Genomic DNA, 19707 nt, shown 5'->3' on the forward strand with positions numbered 1-19707 from the left:
CAGTCATCCTGCCATTTCACATCCTTCCTTAGGTTTCCCAAAACACAACAAGATTCTTTTCTTCCCTGCACTTAACGCTTGGGAGGGGGCTTAAATCTAGCACTCGGTGTTCACTGAGGATGTGAATTCCCCCCAGTGCAAGACTGTCCGTCTGCAGATGCTCCTTGACCACCTCATGCTGGTAAAACTGCCTTCCTCCCCTTTCAGGCATCGCTCTTTTGAGTGGTACCTCACATTCTTCTCATTCTTTAAAAACTTTGCCACTAAAAGGGTTCAATACCAGCCCCAGCTCTTTCCACGGAGAGATTTGGAGAGGTTAAAAGCATTTTTCTCTGTCCCTTAGACGGAAGCGACACAGGAATAACTTTGTTTCTCTCGACTCTCTGCAGGTGGAATGCAAAGCAGTGATGGTGTTTTTTCACTACTGCGTCATGTCCAACTACTTCTGGCTTTTCATTGAGGGGTTGTACCTTTTCACTTTGTTGGTAGAAACCTTTTTCCCAGAGAGGAGATATTTCTACTGGTACACAATCATTGGCTGGGGTAGGTGATGTTTCTTGTCTGAAATGTGTCTCATCTGAGATTTCCACCCTCAGTTTCAAAGTGTAATTTTAGTCTTTGTGTGGAAGTACCTCTGTGTTGTGCTTTTCCTGCCTGAACAGAGTTGAACTGGAATCTGGAGGACACCACACCCCTGGCAGAGATGAAGTCCACAACAGAAAATTGCCTCCTACAAAATATGATCTTAATATCAAGCTCTTCACCTTAATCAAATCTGTAATCCTAAGTCTAGTCCATTTGCTTCATTTGTGCCTTTCTTCCAGATAACAGCTAAATTGAAAATGTATCCAAAAGGTTTTCACATATGCTCATCCTACCTGGATGAGAAATAAAAGCTTGCAGTGGGAAGAAACAAGATTTCTTTCAGAAAGGCCAGTTGCATGATGATAATCAGTGTAATTATTTTTCATTCTGGCCTTCTGGAGATAAATTGGTTCCTGTGACATGTTAATTCAAGCAGTTCTTTGCTGATGTTTTCGTGCAGAAGTCAGATGGTGAATGCAGAAGAGTACATTCATTTAAAATGTGCCCTGAGAAGGTTAAACTCGATTTTTCTACTTAAAAATACTTCTGAGATAATTAGAAATAATCCTGTATATTCATGTGTAAAGGCTACACAAAAAAACCCCCCATGTCTTAAACTTTTCTCCTTTGCAAAAAACATCTTTATGTAACCTGAATCTTCAGATAATCCACAGATAATTTTGTTTTCTCCTTCTGAGGCAGTTGTACGTACACAAAAATTCTCATCTCCTGGCAAAGACTCCCTAGAGTAGGGAGAAAAATATAGAGAAGGTATAGAAGTAGAGAAGCTAAAGAGAAGGTATAGAGAAGAAAGAAGGGACCAAATAATCATAAATAACCTATGGCATAAAACAGCTATTGGGAAAGGATGGTTACTGCAAAAGGTTTTTGGAAAAGAAATTATTGGAAAGGGTGTTCAAAGTTCCCTTTGCACTATCCACAGATGTACAGTCACATTATAGCTGAGGCATAATTGTCTTCTCAAAGAGAAATTAGGGGTTATATACATGAAAATGTGACAATTGCAAAGGAAAAAAAAATATAAATCTCTGCAATCTGAACAAGCCAGAGGTTGCTGGGTTCCTTTTATTAAGTTTGCACAATTTTCTTATCTGTAGGTTTGTCTGAATATGAGAATACTGCAACACAAAATATATTAACTGATATTTATTTTTATTTTTATTTTGAAGTCAGTCTTTATAATGACTGATCTACCCAGATGAATTCATTCTGTAAAGCAGCCTCAAAATACTTAGTTTTGAGTTGAATACCATAAATAATATCCAGCTGTTCAATTTACAGATATCATAGAATCCTAGAGTGGTTTGGGTTGGAAGGGATCTTAAAGACCATCTCATCCCACCTCCCTGCCATGGGCAGGGACACCTTCCACAGACCAGGTTGCTCCAAGCCCTGTCCAACCTGGCCTTGGACAATTCCAGGGATGGGACAGCCACAGCTTCTCTGGGCAACCTGTGCCAGGGCCTCACCCCCCTCACAGGGAAGAATTTCTTCCCAATATCCCATCCAACCCTGCCCTCTGGCAGTTTAAAGCCTATCCCTCCATCCCTTGTCCCCAGTCCTTCTCCAGCTCTCCTGGAGCCCCTTTAGGCCCTGCAAGGGGCTCTCAGCTCTCCCTGGAGCCTTCTCTTCTCCGGGTGAACCCCCCCAACTCTCCCAGCCTGGCTCCAGAGCAGAGGGGCTCCAGCCCTGGAGCATCTCCGTGGCCTCCTCTGGGTTCATTGCATCAGGTCCATGTCCATCTCACCCAGAACTGGGAACAGACTCAAATCACTTCATATTCAAAGCAGCATCAATAATATCCATTAACAGCACTAAGAGAATCTGCAGATGTGGATGGTTTGGGGTTTTTTTTTTTAACACAATTATTGTCTCACCTCCTGCATATTCCACCTTGACTGGTTGCTCCCCTGCCCTGGTTGAAGCACTTGGCAGGAACCAAAGCACTTCCAGACTCTGGATGCAATTCCTATAGAGCCAAAGCAGCCCCTCAGCTCAGAGCTGGCTGGGAGGGAGTTGCACTGAAGCAACAATCAGCAAGAGCTCAGCATTTTGCAGCATCTGGATGTTTATCTGCGTCCTGAAATCTGCTGAGCACGGCAGTGTCCTCGTTTGATTAATGAGAGCTGCAGATGGCTCTGTTGATCCAGGCAATTTTTTTTCTCCTCACATCTGCAACATGCTGGGAAGTTCTCTGGATAGACAGACTGCTGTCTTCCTGAGTTCTCTCCTAATGCCTGCCCCGTGCCCTGGGCAGGGACACAGCCAGCAAGGATAACTCTCTTCTCAGCCTTTAGGGTTTGTCTGTTTTCTAATGTTGCTCAGAAGCTGAAAAGAAAGTGATGAAGAGACATAAATCTTTTGATGTAAAGAAAAGTTCTGTGGGTATATGTATATTCATACAGCAGATGGTTCAAAGCTCCAAGCAGATCTGAAATGTGGGGGGGTTTTTTTGAACTATATTTTTAGGACACAATTTAGTTTTATTCTGCCCTCCTGCACATTTTTTTTCAGATTTGGAACACTATTCGTAGCAGCCAAATTTATACAGTGCAAATCAGTGCAAACTAGACAAAATGTGAGAGCCATGTTTCATAGAATCAGAGAATCACAGAATGGGTTGGGTTGAAAGGGACCTTAAAGCTCATCTCATTCCCACCCCCTGCCATGGGCAGGGACACCTTCCACTATCCCAAGTTGCTCCAAACTGACCTTGAACACTTCCAGGGATGAGACACCCACAAGTTCTCTGGGTAGATATTTGCTATTTCAAAATTAATTTGATAAAACTAAAATTAAAGTTCGATATTTAAAAATTAATTTTTGCTACTCTGCATCTGATAAGGGCACAAAGATCTCCATGTTTTCTAGGTATTCACCTGTCAGAACAGAAGACTTCAGCTGACATTAAATATGTATGATTTCTCCTCCCCAAAGCCTGTCATTTTATTTCTTTATATCATCTTCCTTTCCAATATTCCCCCATGTGCTTATTTCAAGGAGAAGGGCTCCATCAGTCATCAGGTCTAACAGGGAAATTTGCATTTCTGGGAGTGGGAATATGAGATGTGACAGAGACTCATTTAAATGGGTTCAATCAGATGACTAATTAATGCAACATCAACACAACCTTGCAAAATATATGAAATATAATTGTTCTTGTCAGCTTTTATGAGTCTCATTCACTGTAGTGAGCTGGGTTACCAAGGTCCTTGTTTTGTTTGCTTTTTAGCACTTCATTTCTCCAGTGGTGCCTGAATAGATGTCAGCAGTTTCCTAATCAAAAGTTTTATTTACCATAAAATGTAGATCCAACTTACCCAGAGTTGTCTTTCAAGACTGTATTACTTTATAAAAATATTTCCACTGAAAAATCACACTTTCAGAGTTTTTAGAAAGGAAAATAAATCCAGGTTTCTCAGTGGATTCTTGGTGTTTTGATTAAATTTGCATTTTACATGCATTTTTTGAAAGAGAGAAGTAATGTCTGGAATAGAAATTAAATCCAATATTCTCTTTTGAGAGGCTGTTGTTTTGTTGTGGGTTTTTTTTTAAAGAAACAATTTTAATATTCCCGTGAGTAAGGGAAACTTCTCTATTGATTCGTTTTGATTGAATAAGTAAAGCAAAATCAGTTATTTACACAACAATAGAGAAAATTCAACATATGCAAATAATTTACTACAGAACCTCAAAAGAATCCAGGGAACCCAATAATGCCATTGCAGCTCAACATCTGGCCCTCTGCAATTATTGCATCATTGCAGCAGCTCTAGACAGGGTGTCACTGCTTCTATTCTGTGCAGACTTTGTTTTCCTCTCCATGTAACAAGATGGAGTGCAGCAATTTGGAGCAATAATGGCCTGAAGGAGCATCATTTTTACCTACTATCAGTTTTGCTCCTGCAATCCCACCCACCAGTTGTTTCTAGAGCTCTGAATTAATGCAAGGAATTGCAGTCTTTGGTGCACAAGCGCTGTTGGGGAGTAAAACCTCAGTGGAGAGGTTGCATGAAGTGCTCATTGCTGGATATTGGATGTGTCTAGGACTTTTAATGGTGTCACCTTCTCGTCCTCTGCAGGTACCCCAACAATCTGTGTCACTGTCTGGGCAGTGCTGAGGCTTCACTTTGATGACACTGGGTAGGTATTGCTGCGTGGGAAACCAGCCCATGTGCCTTCAGCACCATGGCAAGGATGGCATGGAAATGTAGGGGTTAGAGGATATGGAATCGTGGGGTCACTGAGGTTGGAAAAGACCTCCAAGATCATCAAGTCCAACCTTGGATTGATCCCCACCTTGTCCCCCAGCCCAGAGCACTCAGTGCCACGTCCAGTCATTCCTTGGACACCTCCAGGGCTGGGACTCCACCACCTCCCTGGGCAGCCCCTTCCAATTCTTAACAACCCTTTCAGTGAAAAAATTCTTCCTGATGTCTAACCTGAACCTACTCTGGTGCAACTTGAGGCCATTTCTCCTTGTCTTCTTTTCTCCTTCCATTTCTGACATTGTTTTTTGTGTACACCAGTAATTCAGGTCCAGTATTCAAGTCCTGCCCTGTTCATTTGAATGTAGAACCACAATTTGATGTCCTTGCTCCAACAAATTAGTGGAGTCCAGGATGTGGTTCATCTCATCTTAAAAGAGCTGTGAGGCGAATCACACATGTAATTCCTGCCCCTTTCCAGCTGATTATGGAGAAGGACAAAGGGGATGAGCTCAGTTGTGGAAATTACTGGGGGTATCTCTGATGAAATGGGTGAAATCTGCCCAGGGCATTGCTGAGCTTTGATTTACAGAGGCAATTAGAAGTTTAGCTCCCCACTGAGGAGTGTTTCCAGCAGGGGAGATTGTGCAAGTTTCGAGCTGGCTGTTGAAGGGTGAATGGGTTCTGCTGACCACCCCTTGGCTCTCCAACTTTCGGATCATTTTGTGGATAGGGATCACAGCATCTCGGTTTGTCCGATACTGTCGTCTGTGTACAGTTGTTGTGGCTATTGGCACTTCTTGATCTTTAACTCGTAGTAATCCTACAATGGAAGGGTCTTCTGAAAGGCCAGGAAGGGCAGACAATTGCTTGGACCCCTCTTCAATCACCGTGGCTACACCAAAAGCCCACCGGTACCCTTTCGGGTCCTTGAAGTATCCTCTTCTTAGGTAGTCCATACCAAGGATGCAAGGGGCTTCTGGCCCCGTCACAATGGGACGCTTTTCACATTGGTCTCCCGTCAAGCTCATGTCCGCCTCTACTACTGACAATTCTTGAGACCCTCCTGTCACTCCAGAAATAGTAACAGTCTCGGTACTCTTATACTCCGAAGGCATTACAGTACACTGGGCTCCAGTATCTATCAAGGCCTGGTATCTCTGAGGATCCGATGTGCCAGGCCATCGGACCCACACAGCCCAGTAAACCCGGTTATCTTCTTGGTCCCTCTCCTTCTCCTGGCAGAAGGCAGGGCCCCTCTACTGGTCTTGATCAGAGCATTCGTCGTCAGAGTTTGACTTTGACTTCTTAGACTTTTTGCCATTGTCGAAGTGGACCTCCATCTTCTCGTGTTTCGGCGATCGCAGTTTCTCTTCTAAGAAATCTCCATCTACTACATAGACAACTTTCTTGTCAGTCTTCTTTCGCTTCAGCTCCCTCACTCTAGCTTCAAGCTTAGAAGTGGGTTCACCATCCCACTTCTTCATGTTTTCTCCTTTACTACGAAGGTATGCCCATAGTTGGTTACGTGACCCATGCTTAGAGTTCTCTTTCCTTCGACGTGTGAATGACAGGGATCGTGAGCAAGATCGAGACCAGGATCGAGGTCTAGGCCGAGGTTGTCTTTGTCGGTCCCGTCTTCCCATTGGCCTTTCTTGGTAATCTCTATACCTTCTGTCCTCTCCGTCTCTAAGGTCGTCCTCATATCTGGAATATTCATAATCTCTCTCCGTTCTTTCCCTATCGTAGGTGCGTCGGTACAGGGGATTGAAGGAGTCTTCCATATTTTCCTCGATGGTTCTTATCCAAGCACACATAGTGTCCACGCTTGGTTCCTCCATCTTTGGATTATATACGGGTATCAAGCAGGAAATATATGGTTTAGGGGCACCTTGAATTACCTTTTTCCACATTGGTTGCGTGCAGGGAACATTCTCAGGAACTTGGATATCATAATAATCTGGATCAGAATAGATGATCTCCAGCATGGCCAATTCCCGTAGGTATTGGATGCCTTCTTCCGCAGTCCTCCACCTTCTTGAAGAACTCTTCAGGGACTCCTTAAATGGGTATTTCACTCTCACCGCGTGGAGTATTCGGAGCCAAAGACTGGACGCCATTTTCTCCCTCCCCATTTCTTGCTCTATCACAGGGTCTCGAGCAATGGATCCCAACTGTCGTGCTTCATCACCTTCAATTACATGACTATCAGCTCCCTTGTCCCAGCATCGCACCAGCCAGGTGAGGACTTCTTCACCAGGCAAGCGCATATAATCTCTCCGTAAATCTCGAAGCTCTCTTGTGGTCAGTGATTGTGTAATTTTGCTTTCTCGCATAATTTCTTGTCCATCTCTCCCATGTAGAATCTTTTCCACCTCTCTCTTTACTCTTCCACTCCTACGTGGGACTGCTCCCACTTCCTCCCTATATCTCTCATGTGGAGGTGGAGACTGAGCATGCCGTGGGGATAAGCTTCTATATTGTTCACGCCGCGGAGATGGTTTCCTATGCCGTTCATACCGTGGGGATGGACTCCTACGCCGTTCACGCCGCAGAGATGGACTTCTACGTCGTTCATACTGTGGGGATGGACTCCTACGCCGTTCGCGCCGCGGAGATGGACTTCTGCGTCGTTCACGCTGTGGAGATGGACTTCTATGCCATTCACGCCGTGGGGATGGACTCCTGCGTCGTTCGCGATACCCAGCGGGTGGAGGTAGTGAGTAATCTTTCACGTGGTGAGATAAGGGCCTCTTCCTCCAATCATTCACACCTCCAAGAGAAGGTTGGGTCTGGAGGGGTAGGGATATTTCCCCCTCCAATTGAGGGGGATACTTTGGCTCCTTCTTTGCATCTTTTGTAACACTGAATGTGTAGTCAGGATATAAATCATCAAGCGACAATATACCACCGGCCGTTTGTACTGTTGCTTTCTTTTCTCTTGATGCTGTTCTGTATTCCTTTGGGCGTGCCCCTAGTTCTCTTGGACGTGCTCCTTCCCGTGTAACCGTTTCTTCCTCTCTGGTACCTGCTTCTTCTCTTCCAATCGCTCCTTCCTCAGTCACAACCACTACTTCCTCTCTCGCAGTCGCGCCTTCATCACTTGCTGTTGCTCCTTCTCCCATTGCTGCCGCTCCTTCGTCCACTACATCTTGAGTGAATTGGATAGGTTCTTCTGTTCCTTCTTCTTCTTCTTCTTCTTCTCTTTCTTCTGTGCGTTCTGGTTGGGGAGATGAGTCTGTAAGTTCCTTGATCTCTCTTACCCACGTCTTCTTCTTCTTCACAGGGGCAATGATGACCTTCCGGTTCTTAGCTTGAGTCCCGGTTCTAGTGGGCTTAGTAGAAATGGCATTGACTTCAAGTTGTGTTTGGACCCCAACTTCTGTGGACCTAATAGGGACATCACTCGTTTCAAGTGGCGTGGTTTGGGTTTCTGTGTCGACCTTAACCCTTTGAAGGTGGTCTATGGCAGCTCGATAAGCATTAGCCAGGCCCCAGCACAAAGCGGAGAATTGCATATTCGGATCTTTGTAGGAAAAACACCCTTCTGCCAAACAGTGGGCCATCTCACCAGAATCAAACATTTGTTCTGGTGTGAACTCCCAATTAATGGGGGGTGACACATGTCCTACTAATCTACCGAAATCTTCCCAAGCTCCATGCCACCCGGGGACTGGCCTGTCTGCAGCCCTTTCCAAAGTTCCAGCAAGTCCCTTTGAGGTGTGATCTTTCCTACAAGAGGGAAGGCAACGGAACCCCATTCTTCCAAGTTTAAGTAGCACTTCCAGTACCTTTATCAATGACAGTACTGTTGCAATAAGATTTATATAGTAATTAGAGCCGATTTTAACCATGGGGATTTCCTTTACCAAACCTTCGATGTCAAAATTAAAGGATGGAAGCAATTCGTTCCATCCATCCTCAAGGTCTGGACGTCTCCCTATACGGTAGCCTAACACAGGTGTAAAGGTGGCTAGAATTATAAGACAAATTAATGAAATAGCCATTGTTTTTTGTTATTATTTCTTCTTGATCCCAAAACAAACCTTTGTTTATATAAACAAAGTTTCCTTGGCTGCTTTCCCAGACTCTAGCAGTGTTCCCAGACCTGTTCCCAAAACAATAGATTGGTTTTGCAAAACAACACCGAGCTTGGCTGTCTTCCTGGAAAAACGTTTATCAAAACAAGCCAAACTTAACCAAAATATCCCACTTCTGACACCAAAAATGTTGTGCAAGTTTCGAGCTGGCTTCCCGCCAAGTCCCCGAAACTCGACAACAAGGACCCGCCTCCCAGAGAGGGAAAAGAAAAAAAAACCAAGCAGCCAAAGCTATAGCAAATATATATATATATATATATATATTACATATGAGACAGATACACAAAAGGAGAATACCACACACAGAGGGGGGGGGGGGGGGGGGAAGGGAGAAGGACAAAAAGGGGCAAGGACCGAACAAGCCAACCAGCCGACCGAAGGCAAACTAGCAAAAATTTCCCTTCGAACAGGCAGGATGGCTAGACACGGCCCAAGGCTCTCCCCTCACGCGTGGCAGATAACGGTAGTCACTGTAGGCCTCGGCTCCAGATAAACCAGACCAAAACAGGGACCCGCCGTTCTCGAACCTCGCCGGAAAGGAAGAGAGCGAGATGCCTCCCGCTGGCCTTATTTATACCTCAAGTTACGTAAAGGAATAGCATGGAATACTTCCGTGATCACTTTTCTAGTTCCTTCCTGGTTACAAGTTGGTCTCCAGGAAGGCCTAGAGTGAAACCACCACAGAGATGAACAGGGGTGAGACAGAAATCCACACCCTGTCTTCTGTGTGAAGAAAAAAATTAAAATTTAAATAATTTCAGAAAGATTCAAGAGGGTAGATTATACCTGAATTGTCTCTTTTGGTAGAGGAAAAAGCCCTGCAAATATCCTGAATCCTTTTCTGAAGGACCAGAAGGAAAAGCTGCTCCCAGAGATGGACCTGCATATCTCAGTAGGCAGTAGATTGACTGGTTTGATAGGGCAGCAGATGTGGCAGGTAGGGATGGATGTGTATGTACACCCTGAAAACACAAAATTAGCAATGTTTTTTCCATGCCATCTATGTTTGAACTCGGTGAAATGTTAGAAAAATGAGGGAAACTGAGTAAAATTTCAAAAATTCATCAGTGGTTCTTCGAAAACATAGAACTGAGTGAAAGGCATTTTGTACCCAAATCCCATTTCCAAGACATTTAGGCTTATGCTTTAATTTCTCCTCACACTGGAGACACCTGGATGCACAATTTGCATAAGACTCATTTTTCTGCTGGGTTTTCTTCATCCTTCTTGTTTCAGACTCTCTGAAAAACACATAAAGCCCTTCCTCCACTGAGGATGCCAGTGCTTTGACCCAATGTTCCATTGTGACATTAAGACAAATTAAATCATTTCTTTCCATGCAAAACAAGCCAGAAACCCCTGTTGTGTCATTATTATGATCACAACACTGGTCCTAAGTGCATTAATTCCTCTCAGAAGTCCAAGTAGGGTTTTGCAGGTAGAGAGAACATCTCACAGAAGGAAAAGAAGGGAAAAAAAACCCAACAAAACCCTTTATTTTCTTTTACTTAGAGAAGCTATTTAGCATGCAACACATTCAGGCAGATTCTAGCTGAGAGTCTCAGTGGTTACTTTTTAAAAATCAGCAGGCATTGTTCAGGGGGTAGGGGAGAAGCCAACACAGAGCCTGAAAACACAACAGGAATTACTGAACTGGAAAACCACAGTGGCAAAGGCATGGACTGAAATACAGACACGGAGTCTGGGTCTCCTTCTGCTTGTTCCTTGCAAAACTGGCAGAGCTCCCTTGACTTCAGCTCCTGACTCCCATCCCTGTCAGGTTTGTGGAGATAAATCCAGCTGTCTGCTTATCCAGAGCTCTGGTGTTGAATTAAAGGGAGTTATTCCAGATGGACACCAGAGATGTGGCAGAGAGCAGACTCTGGCCTTTTCAGATGGAAATCACATCCCTCTCCCAGCCCACGGGCTCCCTTCCCTTCCTCCATCCTGGAAAAGAGTCCTGCCTGTCTGACCTGCACTGCAGTGATGCATCTGAAGGAAATTATGGAGCCTGTTTGTGTGGAGCAGCTTGTTGGCTGATAACACTGACTGCTCTGTTGTGCTTTGCTTGTTTTTCCTTCTGGCCACGTTTAGCTGAGGAGAAGATGATGTTTCTTCCACTCCATCCATCCTACAGATGTCACAGGGACTGGGACAAAAAAAATCCCTGATAAACCTCTGTGTGAGCTTCATCTGATTCCTTATTGACATCCACAAGGCAGAGGTTGGAAATTGAGCTCATCCTGTAAAAGCTGAGGAAAAGGTCTGAAAAGGATAGGGATTTGTAGGGGATGATGTATCACCCCAGAGCACAGATTTAAAATACCTCAGTGTGGAAAAAACACTCCAAAACAACCTCCAAGTGTCTCTTTGTCCCAACCAGATTCCTGGGCTGTCCATGTCTTCAGTAGAGATGACTGGAACTAGTGGAGGTAGATTCCTTTCCCTTTAATTTCTAATTTTTACACAGACAAACTACCATACATCAATATCTGTTTAAATTAATATCAGAATTTTCCCAGATTCTTCCAGCATTGATCAACTCACTAAAGACTTTCAGGGTAGATTTAATATCCATTGAAGGAGGTTGAGCTCTGACATAATGGGTAATTTTCAGAGGACAGCACCTAATTTATAAACACACAAATAATTTAAAAGATAATTGGTGATTTTAGGTGATTTTGTTTTGGGGAATTCAATTGTTGATCACTGAAGAGAGCCTGATTTCCAGGCTGTGGGTGAGGGGTTCCCTCTGAACATTTATCCACTTCCAAGTATTTTAAGTTGGGCATCCACAGTGAGGTAACTCAAAGATATTAATTTGCATTTGAAAATCTCAGCCATCAGTCTTGTGGATTTGGGGTGACTTTAGGTTTCTGGGCATTGCAAACAGAAACAAAAATTCATAATTTTGTGCAAATTTGACACCCCACCTCTACATTTTCTCTCTTCTCATCAGCTATACCACACACATCCTTCTTATTGTTATTGGTTTTATGGAAATCCAGTAAAATACTGTCTAAGTGAAATATAATAAAAATTGTTCAATGGAAAAAGTAAGTTCAACTGGAATTTCTGAGCCAGGCATCACTCAGCCACTTGGGATTTTTCCCACATGCGCTTTGAGGATGGGATTTTAGCTCTGCCTCCTCACTTTTACCCATGTAAATAGTTTTGTTCAAAGGAAAGATTTTCACTTTTCCCCCAGATGCCACCAGGCAACCATTTCAGTGACACAGAAGTTGCATTAAGCTCTCATCAGACCAGCAGTGTTTTATTCCTGTGTGCTTGTTCCAATTGTTTCTTGGCATCTGACAAATGCACCATGACAGCCACTGCTGGGATTTGTGGCTCTGCTCCCAGCAGGAGGCCAAACCTTCTTCTCAGAACTGCAGGTACAGAGTAGGCAGTTTTTCATGATTTTTGTATTTTCTAGAGGCAAATATCAGGGGAAGAAAGTGGAGAAAAATGAAAGAAGATTTTAGCTGACAGTCAAATTCTTGATGACTTAAAACAGTCATTAAGACATTATGTCTCAATGATATATAATTGTCATTACAACAGTGTAGCAGGGGTGGAAAAACAAGATTCTTTTCATTATTAGTGGTTTTCTAGCTTTAAAAATGTCTGTTAATATTAAAACACTATACATATATATATAGGTCCTATATTTAGCTTTTACTACAAATAAATGTCCAAATGAACCTATGTGGAGTAAACTTCTGGAGAATTCTTTGGTGAATCCAAAGGAAGATTTTAAACGCTCAGGTAGAAATGTCATTTTATTTATGATCCCTCATCCCCAACAGCTTAAAAAAGGGGCTGACCCCAACTGTTGTCCAGTAATTGAACCTTCTCAGATGAATCCTTGCTCCTTGGCTGGACTTTCATTCCCATCTGTGAGTACAACCAGGCTCTGGTACATCCTGGTGTACTAGAAATGTGTAAGAATTCTCATATCAGGGTCAGAAACCCACACTCATGTCTGTTAACCGTGGAAAAGCAACTGAGGAATCAAACTTTGGAATAACTATCTCTTACCCTTTGGGACATCTATGTCTTTTTTTTAAAAAAGAGACAAATTTACAGTTGTACTGTAGGCACAGAAACACATATTAAGGCATTTTCCAAAATGTCTAAGCTGTTTAGGAGGGAGTACCATTTAAACTGCCACAAAAATACTTATTTGACTTTCAGGTAAGTTTGGAAAGGCTGTTAAATAAAGCTACAACAAGGACAAACTAAAGAACCTGCACTTTGAACCCAAAATAATTTAGCTGCAAGACCAATCTTCCACTCTCTGACCCCTTCAAAATGATTATAAGTATATTAACTTCTTTGTTATATCTTTTTCTCTTCCCTTCTCTCTCCCCATCCCATTTTTTCCTCAATGACTGCAGCTGCTGGGACATGAATGACAACACTGCCTTGTGGTGGGTGATCAAGGGTCCTGTGGTTGGATCAATCATGGTAAGTAGGACTTGGAGTAGACACTTCCTCAGCTCTTCTGAGGACAAAAAACCAATTTAAATATCTTCAAATACCTTTACAAACCACGATGGGCTGGTGGGCACCTTCTCTGAATGCCCATCGTTTGCCACCCACAATGATTCATAATTCCACTGTTAAAAAGAAGTTTTAGTGCAAATTAAATGATGGTTCTCTGCCTGTAAGCAAAGACTGTGCAGACAAAGGGTTATTCAGTTGTTTAAACATAGACACCAAAACACTCCAGAGCATGTGGAGCATTGTCTGGGGCTGGGAGACATGGCATAGGATGTGTGAGAACCCTGGGCCTTTTGGGGCAGCAGCTGAAAGCCAAATGGGACAATCCAGGACATCTAAAACAATACTAGATGCCAGCCACCAGGAAAATGGACTCTGGCTGTTGAATGGAACAAATTTCACAGCTGCATTTATCTAATATTAGATTTATAATAGTATTGTGGTCATAGGGCAAGATACTAAATTGTCTGCAAGGTATCTAAGCTCTCTTTAGCTGATGGAGGTCTTGGATTTGACTCAAACGTTGTTGGATACCCATTTATGGATGATTGAGAGGCTCTAATGAGCCCTGTTTGGGCTTCTCAGAACCACAGGAGGGGGAAGATTGGAAGGGACCACTGGAGGTCATCTTGTCCAACCTCCCTGTTCAAGCAGGATCCCCTAGAACACATTATCCAAGATTGTGTCCAGATGGCTTTTGAATATCTCCAGAGAAGGAGATATTCTGGTGCCCTAAAAGAATATGGGGATATTAAAGTGTTGTTGGGCCCCTGCAGCTGGAAACTAGATCAAGAGCCCAGACAACAGGGTTAGGGGCACCTGAAAATCTGTTAGGGTTGTTACATGGAGGTGTTTGATTCTGGGCATCCTAAGTTGCTTTCCATGCTCCAGGGACAGCATTAGGCAGGTTTTCAGTGCTTGTTTCGGGAATTCAGACATCCAGCTCAGGAGGTTTTGTCAGGTCTGGTGATTCTACTTGGTGGTATTTGGACAGCTCCCTAAATTAGAGTAGCCTGCAGACAAATTAGAGGTAATTCAGCTGATAACAGTGAAGGGAATCAACATGGAGAGGGTTCAGCCCTCCAGGGGCACTTGAATTTCCATGCTTTCCAGGTACATTCCATGAAGGATCACGTTCTGGTTTGGCCAATCACTTATACTGGGTTTCTGTAGATAGCACTAAAGAACCAAAAATCTTCCATGGGACAACTGGGCTTCTCCATCCATTTGTAGTCCTTATATCAGATGGAACATCTTTCTGAAGATTCTGAAATCTTTCTGATGCACACAACTGCTTTAAGTTCTTGTTTCTCCCTACCAACACAAATTTCCACTGTTTTCTTCTTGTTTTAAGAAGCTTTGGAGCTGATGGCAGCCAAGTCTGATGCCAGAGCATTGGAAAAAAACCTGATTTTATTATTCTCCAAATTTTTAAAAACTGCTAAACTGAGAAGTCCCTTAGTTCAGAGAATGGAAGTTAAAGATACTTCTATTGTTGAGATCTTTGCTATCTGGTTTTGGTGTGCAGGGATCTCTCTCTTTACTCTCTGCACTGGTTGATAATGAAAAATATTGAAACCCCTCCATTTATGTTTCTCTTCTCTTGGTCTTGGAACTGCAGAAATCCTGAGTCACTTTATCTGCAGGAAAAGGGATATTTTTGCCTACAAAGGGGGTGATAAGATGCTTGTAAACTTATCCCGTTACTCCTGACCCTATAAAGCTTTTAGAATGCAGTTTGAAGAAGAATAAGGAAATGGAATTAGCAAGTCACTGGGAATGTCCCATTCATACTTTAAAAAAATATGTCATTGTCATAATGTTTTTCTTTTTTTTTTTTCCCCAGATAAACTTTGTGCTTTTTATTGGCATAATTGTGATACTTGTGCAGAAACTCCAGTCACCTGATATCGGGGGCAATGAATCCAGCATTTACTTGTAAGTACAAATAAAACAGTAATCAGTTTAAATTACTAATATACACATAGGAAAAAGAGACAAAGTAAAAAAAAGACACCTGAGCTGAACTAGGTCGATTTTCAAAAAGAGTCACAGGGTCTATTAAATTGCTTTGGTTGATTTTTTACTTTTATTTTGTTAATCCATCAGCCACCAAAGTGCATTTTAACGGCAGTTTTTTCACCTTTCTTTAAAAGGCCTAGAAAATAAGCATAAACACAAGATTGAAAAAAGACCAAAACCAAACCAAAACTAACTTTTTTAAAGATGAATTATCTGGAAATTAAAATACTGACCAGGTATATAAGTAACTATTATACTCATGGGACAGTTTGCTGCGCTTCATAAGTTCCAGGGACATGGTCCAAAATTCCCTGAAATCAATGAGATTTAGTAGAAAAATTTAATAACTTTGGGCTCAATTCTAATCTAGGAAGATCCCCCAAAATTGCTCATGTTCACGTTTCTTGTAACCTTAATTCAATTCACTTAAACCAAAAAATTCTCATGCCACATAGAATTGTTTTAAAATCCACATAAGTCCTAAAATTTTCCTTTAGAAGTTTATAGCTTTGTGATTTAAGTTTTTTTTTTTTTAAGCTGAAATCCTTTTTGTGAGTTTCCACCTTATAAGAAGACAGGTTGGTCATTTGGGATGATCTTCATCCTAATTTGGAGTGCAGGCAGGCATTCTCCTTATAAAAATTATATCATCCTTTAGAATAACTGGGATATGTGGCAGCACATTTGGTGTTGGCTTCTCTGCCCAAATGCCACACAAGTTTAATTTTGCAAATTTTTGTTGTGAGCTTAGATTATTTCTTGCACTCATAAACATGGGTAAAACTATTTGATTTATCCCTAAATTCCTGAAGAAAATTCCTGAGGCAAGCCACGAAAACCTTAAACAAAACTAGAAGATGTCAGGGGAAAGCAGGAAATCCTTATTTTGTAGCAAATACAATTACCCAGTGATTAGTTTCACCCTAAGTAACCACAATCATAATTTAATGATGTCCTCCATTTAAATTACAATTTTCAGGGGAAAATATGTCCTCCAGCTGCCTATTTTTTTCTTCTTTTTATTTTTTCCCCTAGTATCTAGTTTGCATTTCCATGAAAAGATAATATTTTCATGTCTGTAGTCAGACATCCACTTACTGAAAGTGCTGCACTTGCATCTTGCTCCAAACCGTGTTTCCGCGGCCAAAAATAACGCTTGAAATCCTTTCTGTAAGTGGATATCTCTCAGAAATAAAACTCAGGAGAGAGTGGAGACATCAGGTGCATGGTTTTCCCAGGGCTTGCATGAGGACTTCCCGTGGATGTGCTGCTGGGAAGTCCCCCCCTGAGCCTCAGGTTGTAATTAGCACCCAAGACGTGCAGAGCTCGTTCCGATTACGACCTCTCGAGTGCATGTTTGGTGTGTGCTGCACATCTCTCACATATGAAGCAAAGCATGCCATGGATTCCAGTGATTTTAACTAGATTATCCGACATCCTTGTCATCCTGGATCAATATGGTGACTGGGTTTCCCTGGTGTTTTTTCCTATGTGTATAGTTAGCCACCAAAACCAAGAGAGAAACATCATATTTTCTGTTTCATTCGCTGCCATTATTTTCCATATTTCTTTGCAACTTTCGAACTGGGTGTGTATAAATGGACCTTGCATTGATGTTTGTGCTATGGAGTGGAGTGTTGTTTATCCAAACAGATCTGACAACAGAAAGGTCACACAGGAACGATTAAAAGGAATGAAATTGATAATTCTGTGCAGATTTACACCAGAGACAGACAATATTTGTGCACACAAAGTCTGTGAAAAAAGAGGTTGTTGTAAGGAAGGAAAAAGTCAGATGATAATCTGGTTCTGTCACCATATTGAAATCTCTGTGGCATTTAGACTGTGGTCCATATGAAGCATTTTCCATGTTCTATTTTGCTGTTTCAAACTATTACAACATCAATCCATCAGAGCAAACTCTCCATCTGGATCTTTATTCCACAACATACTTAAATGCTTTCCCTTTAGTAGTTGAGGAAGGATGAGGTTGAGGAAGGATTTTCAGCCTGTTTCTGAAGGAAATATCACACAGTACCTGCAGCAGGGATTGAGATTTATTCTAATAGGATTTATTGGAATAACCCTTTTAACCAACTGGGACTTCCATCCTCAAAAAAGAAAATGTAAGACCCCAAAAACTTGTGACTGGGAGTAAGATTTATTTTTTTCTTATAGGTATGGTACATGTTTAGGTTCAGGCCCTTTTAATGATTATTTTATTTAGGAAAATCTACCTCTGATTTCACTTCATAAACATGATGGTCATGGTTCTGCAAAGCACTTAAAGCTGTATTTGACTTTAAAAGCCTGGGGGATGGGCTTAAATTTAAAGATTAATATATTCATTATTAAAATCTCCCACTAGTGAAGTTCCCTGGGAACTGTGATCATGGAAGAAGAGCACTGAGGAACTGAGGATTAATTAATACAGTGTAGCCAATGAAGAATATAAGACTTGCTTTAAAAAAAGTCAAACAATCATTTGCATCATTTGCAGCATATTATGAGTGCTTTACTGCCATAAAAAAATCAGACTTTATCTCTAAATAACCTGATGATCATTGTATGCAACAGCTGAAAAAAAATATGTAGCTGATTCTTTACAAGCATTTCAGTCATGATAAAATTCCATTTTATCTACTTGTGTGTTCAGTCATCCATTACCTTTCTCATGCCTTTAGTTCCCCCCCAGAGCTGCCTGCATGTGCTGATCCCATTCCAGACTGAAGGGCTCAAGAAGTGACTGGAGGAACAATATCTCCATCTTTTTTCTCACTGATGTTTTAGATAGAAACTCCTCTTTATGGCTGAAAATACTGGGAGATAGATCCATCAAAATATCTAAGCAGCTGAGGTAGGAATTCAAAATATAGAAGACACCTTTTTAATGATAATTTTATTATTGGTTTTTTTTTTTCCCCAAGAACTTTTCATAGGTATCGTAATCATTAGTTATGTTTTAGGGTGAGGACTGAACTACCAAAGGCATGGTTTTTTTCTTGAAACATGTCTGATTTCAATTAATCTCATGTCAGTCCTGCCAAATTAAGCATCCAACCAAAGCAAAGTAATGCAAATGCGATAGATTTTTGTCTGAGTTGGAAGTTTTGAGACCCTCAGGTACTGGGGAAGCACAAAGTGACACTGATTGTATTCCCAGAGTAATTAGGACAATGGTTAAAATAGTTCAGACAGGTTTCTTGCCCCATCTGGTGAACGAATATCATAAACAAGAGAAATGTTCCATGATTATGGACAGATAATCATGGAATCATAGAATGGTTTCAGTTGGAAAGGATGTTAAAGGTCATCTCATTCCACCCTCTGTGATGGGCAGGGACACCTTCCACTAGCCCAGGTTGCTCCAAGCCCCATCCAACCTGGCCTGGGACACTTCCAGGGCTGGGGCAGCCACAGCTTCTCTGGGCAACCTGTGCCAGGGCCTCACCACCCTCACAGGGAACAATTTCTTCCTAATTTCCAATCTAAACCTACTCCCTTTCTGTTTAAAGCCGTTCCCCCTTGTGACTCATCATTCTTCTTATAGAATGAATGTCCATGTCCTGAACTGGTACCTGTGTTCCCCACCCTGTTAGATTTTACCTAACATGCTTCCCAGCAGAGAGAACCACCTGAGATTCTCAGCCATCTCCAGTTGCAGTTTGTAGATATTTTGAAGAAGCAGCAGATTATTTGGGGACAGTTACACCACCTGCTGAAAGCCAAGGGGCACCACATGAATCCAGTGTGATGCCACAGTTCTGGGGACTGCAAGCACACATTCACAGCCCTACAGCAGCTGGCTCAGCACACAGGGCTCCACATCATTTGCATGGATTAACCATATATCAGTTCCTTCTCCAGAATTTTATGATAAATTGATCTGACAAGGCTTCACTGTTTTCACCATGAAAAATCCAGCCAATAGTGTATAACCTGCTATGTCACAATCTGCTTTCAGGCATCCTGGTTTTGGTCAAGTTGTTGCAGGGAGAGCACGTTCACCCCCCCCACAGAAAAGCCATATTTCTATAGAAATGCCCACAAAAAGCTTAAATCCACGCTGTTATTTTCACCAGCGTTGTTGCATTGCTGAAATATTCACTGTAGAGAGAAAATCATCCAACAGGACCACTACCATAACGCACCACAGTACCTTGTAGGTGTGCATGAAGTAGATGCATGCTGGAATAACCCTTAAGATTAAAAAGACCCACACATTCCCATCAAGTCTTTGCTTATTCATTCATTTTCAAGGATCA

General features: G+C 42.1%; 1 protein-coding gene across 11 annotated transcripts in view; it reads left to right on the top strand.

Annotated features, from left to right (window-relative positions):
• The window catches only part of ADCYAP1R1 (ADCYAP receptor type I), a 153311-nt gene that overhangs the window by 106304 nt on the left and 27300 nt on the right, over positions 1 to 19707 (top strand). For all 11 annotated transcript variants that reach the window (XM_051768372.1, XM_051768373.1, XM_051768381.1 and 8 more), the window contains 4 exons: positions 390 to 543; positions 4689 to 4749; positions 13315 to 13384; positions 15267 to 15358. In XM_051768372.1, coding sequence (XP_051624332.1) covers positions 390 to 543; positions 4689 to 4749; positions 13315 to 13384; positions 15267 to 15358 — 377 coding nt within the window. The remainder of the gene's footprint in view (positions 1 to 389; positions 544 to 4688; positions 4750 to 13314; positions 13385 to 15266; positions 15359 to 19707) is intronic.

This window comes from Manacus candei, unplaced genomic scaffold, assembly GCF_025592945.1.
Source record: "Manacus candei isolate 608988 ecotype Guabito, Panama unplaced genomic scaffold, ASM2559294v1 h1tg000094l, whole genome shotgun sequence".
NCBI lineage: Eukaryota > Metazoa > Chordata > Aves > Passeriformes > Pipridae > Manacus > Manacus candei.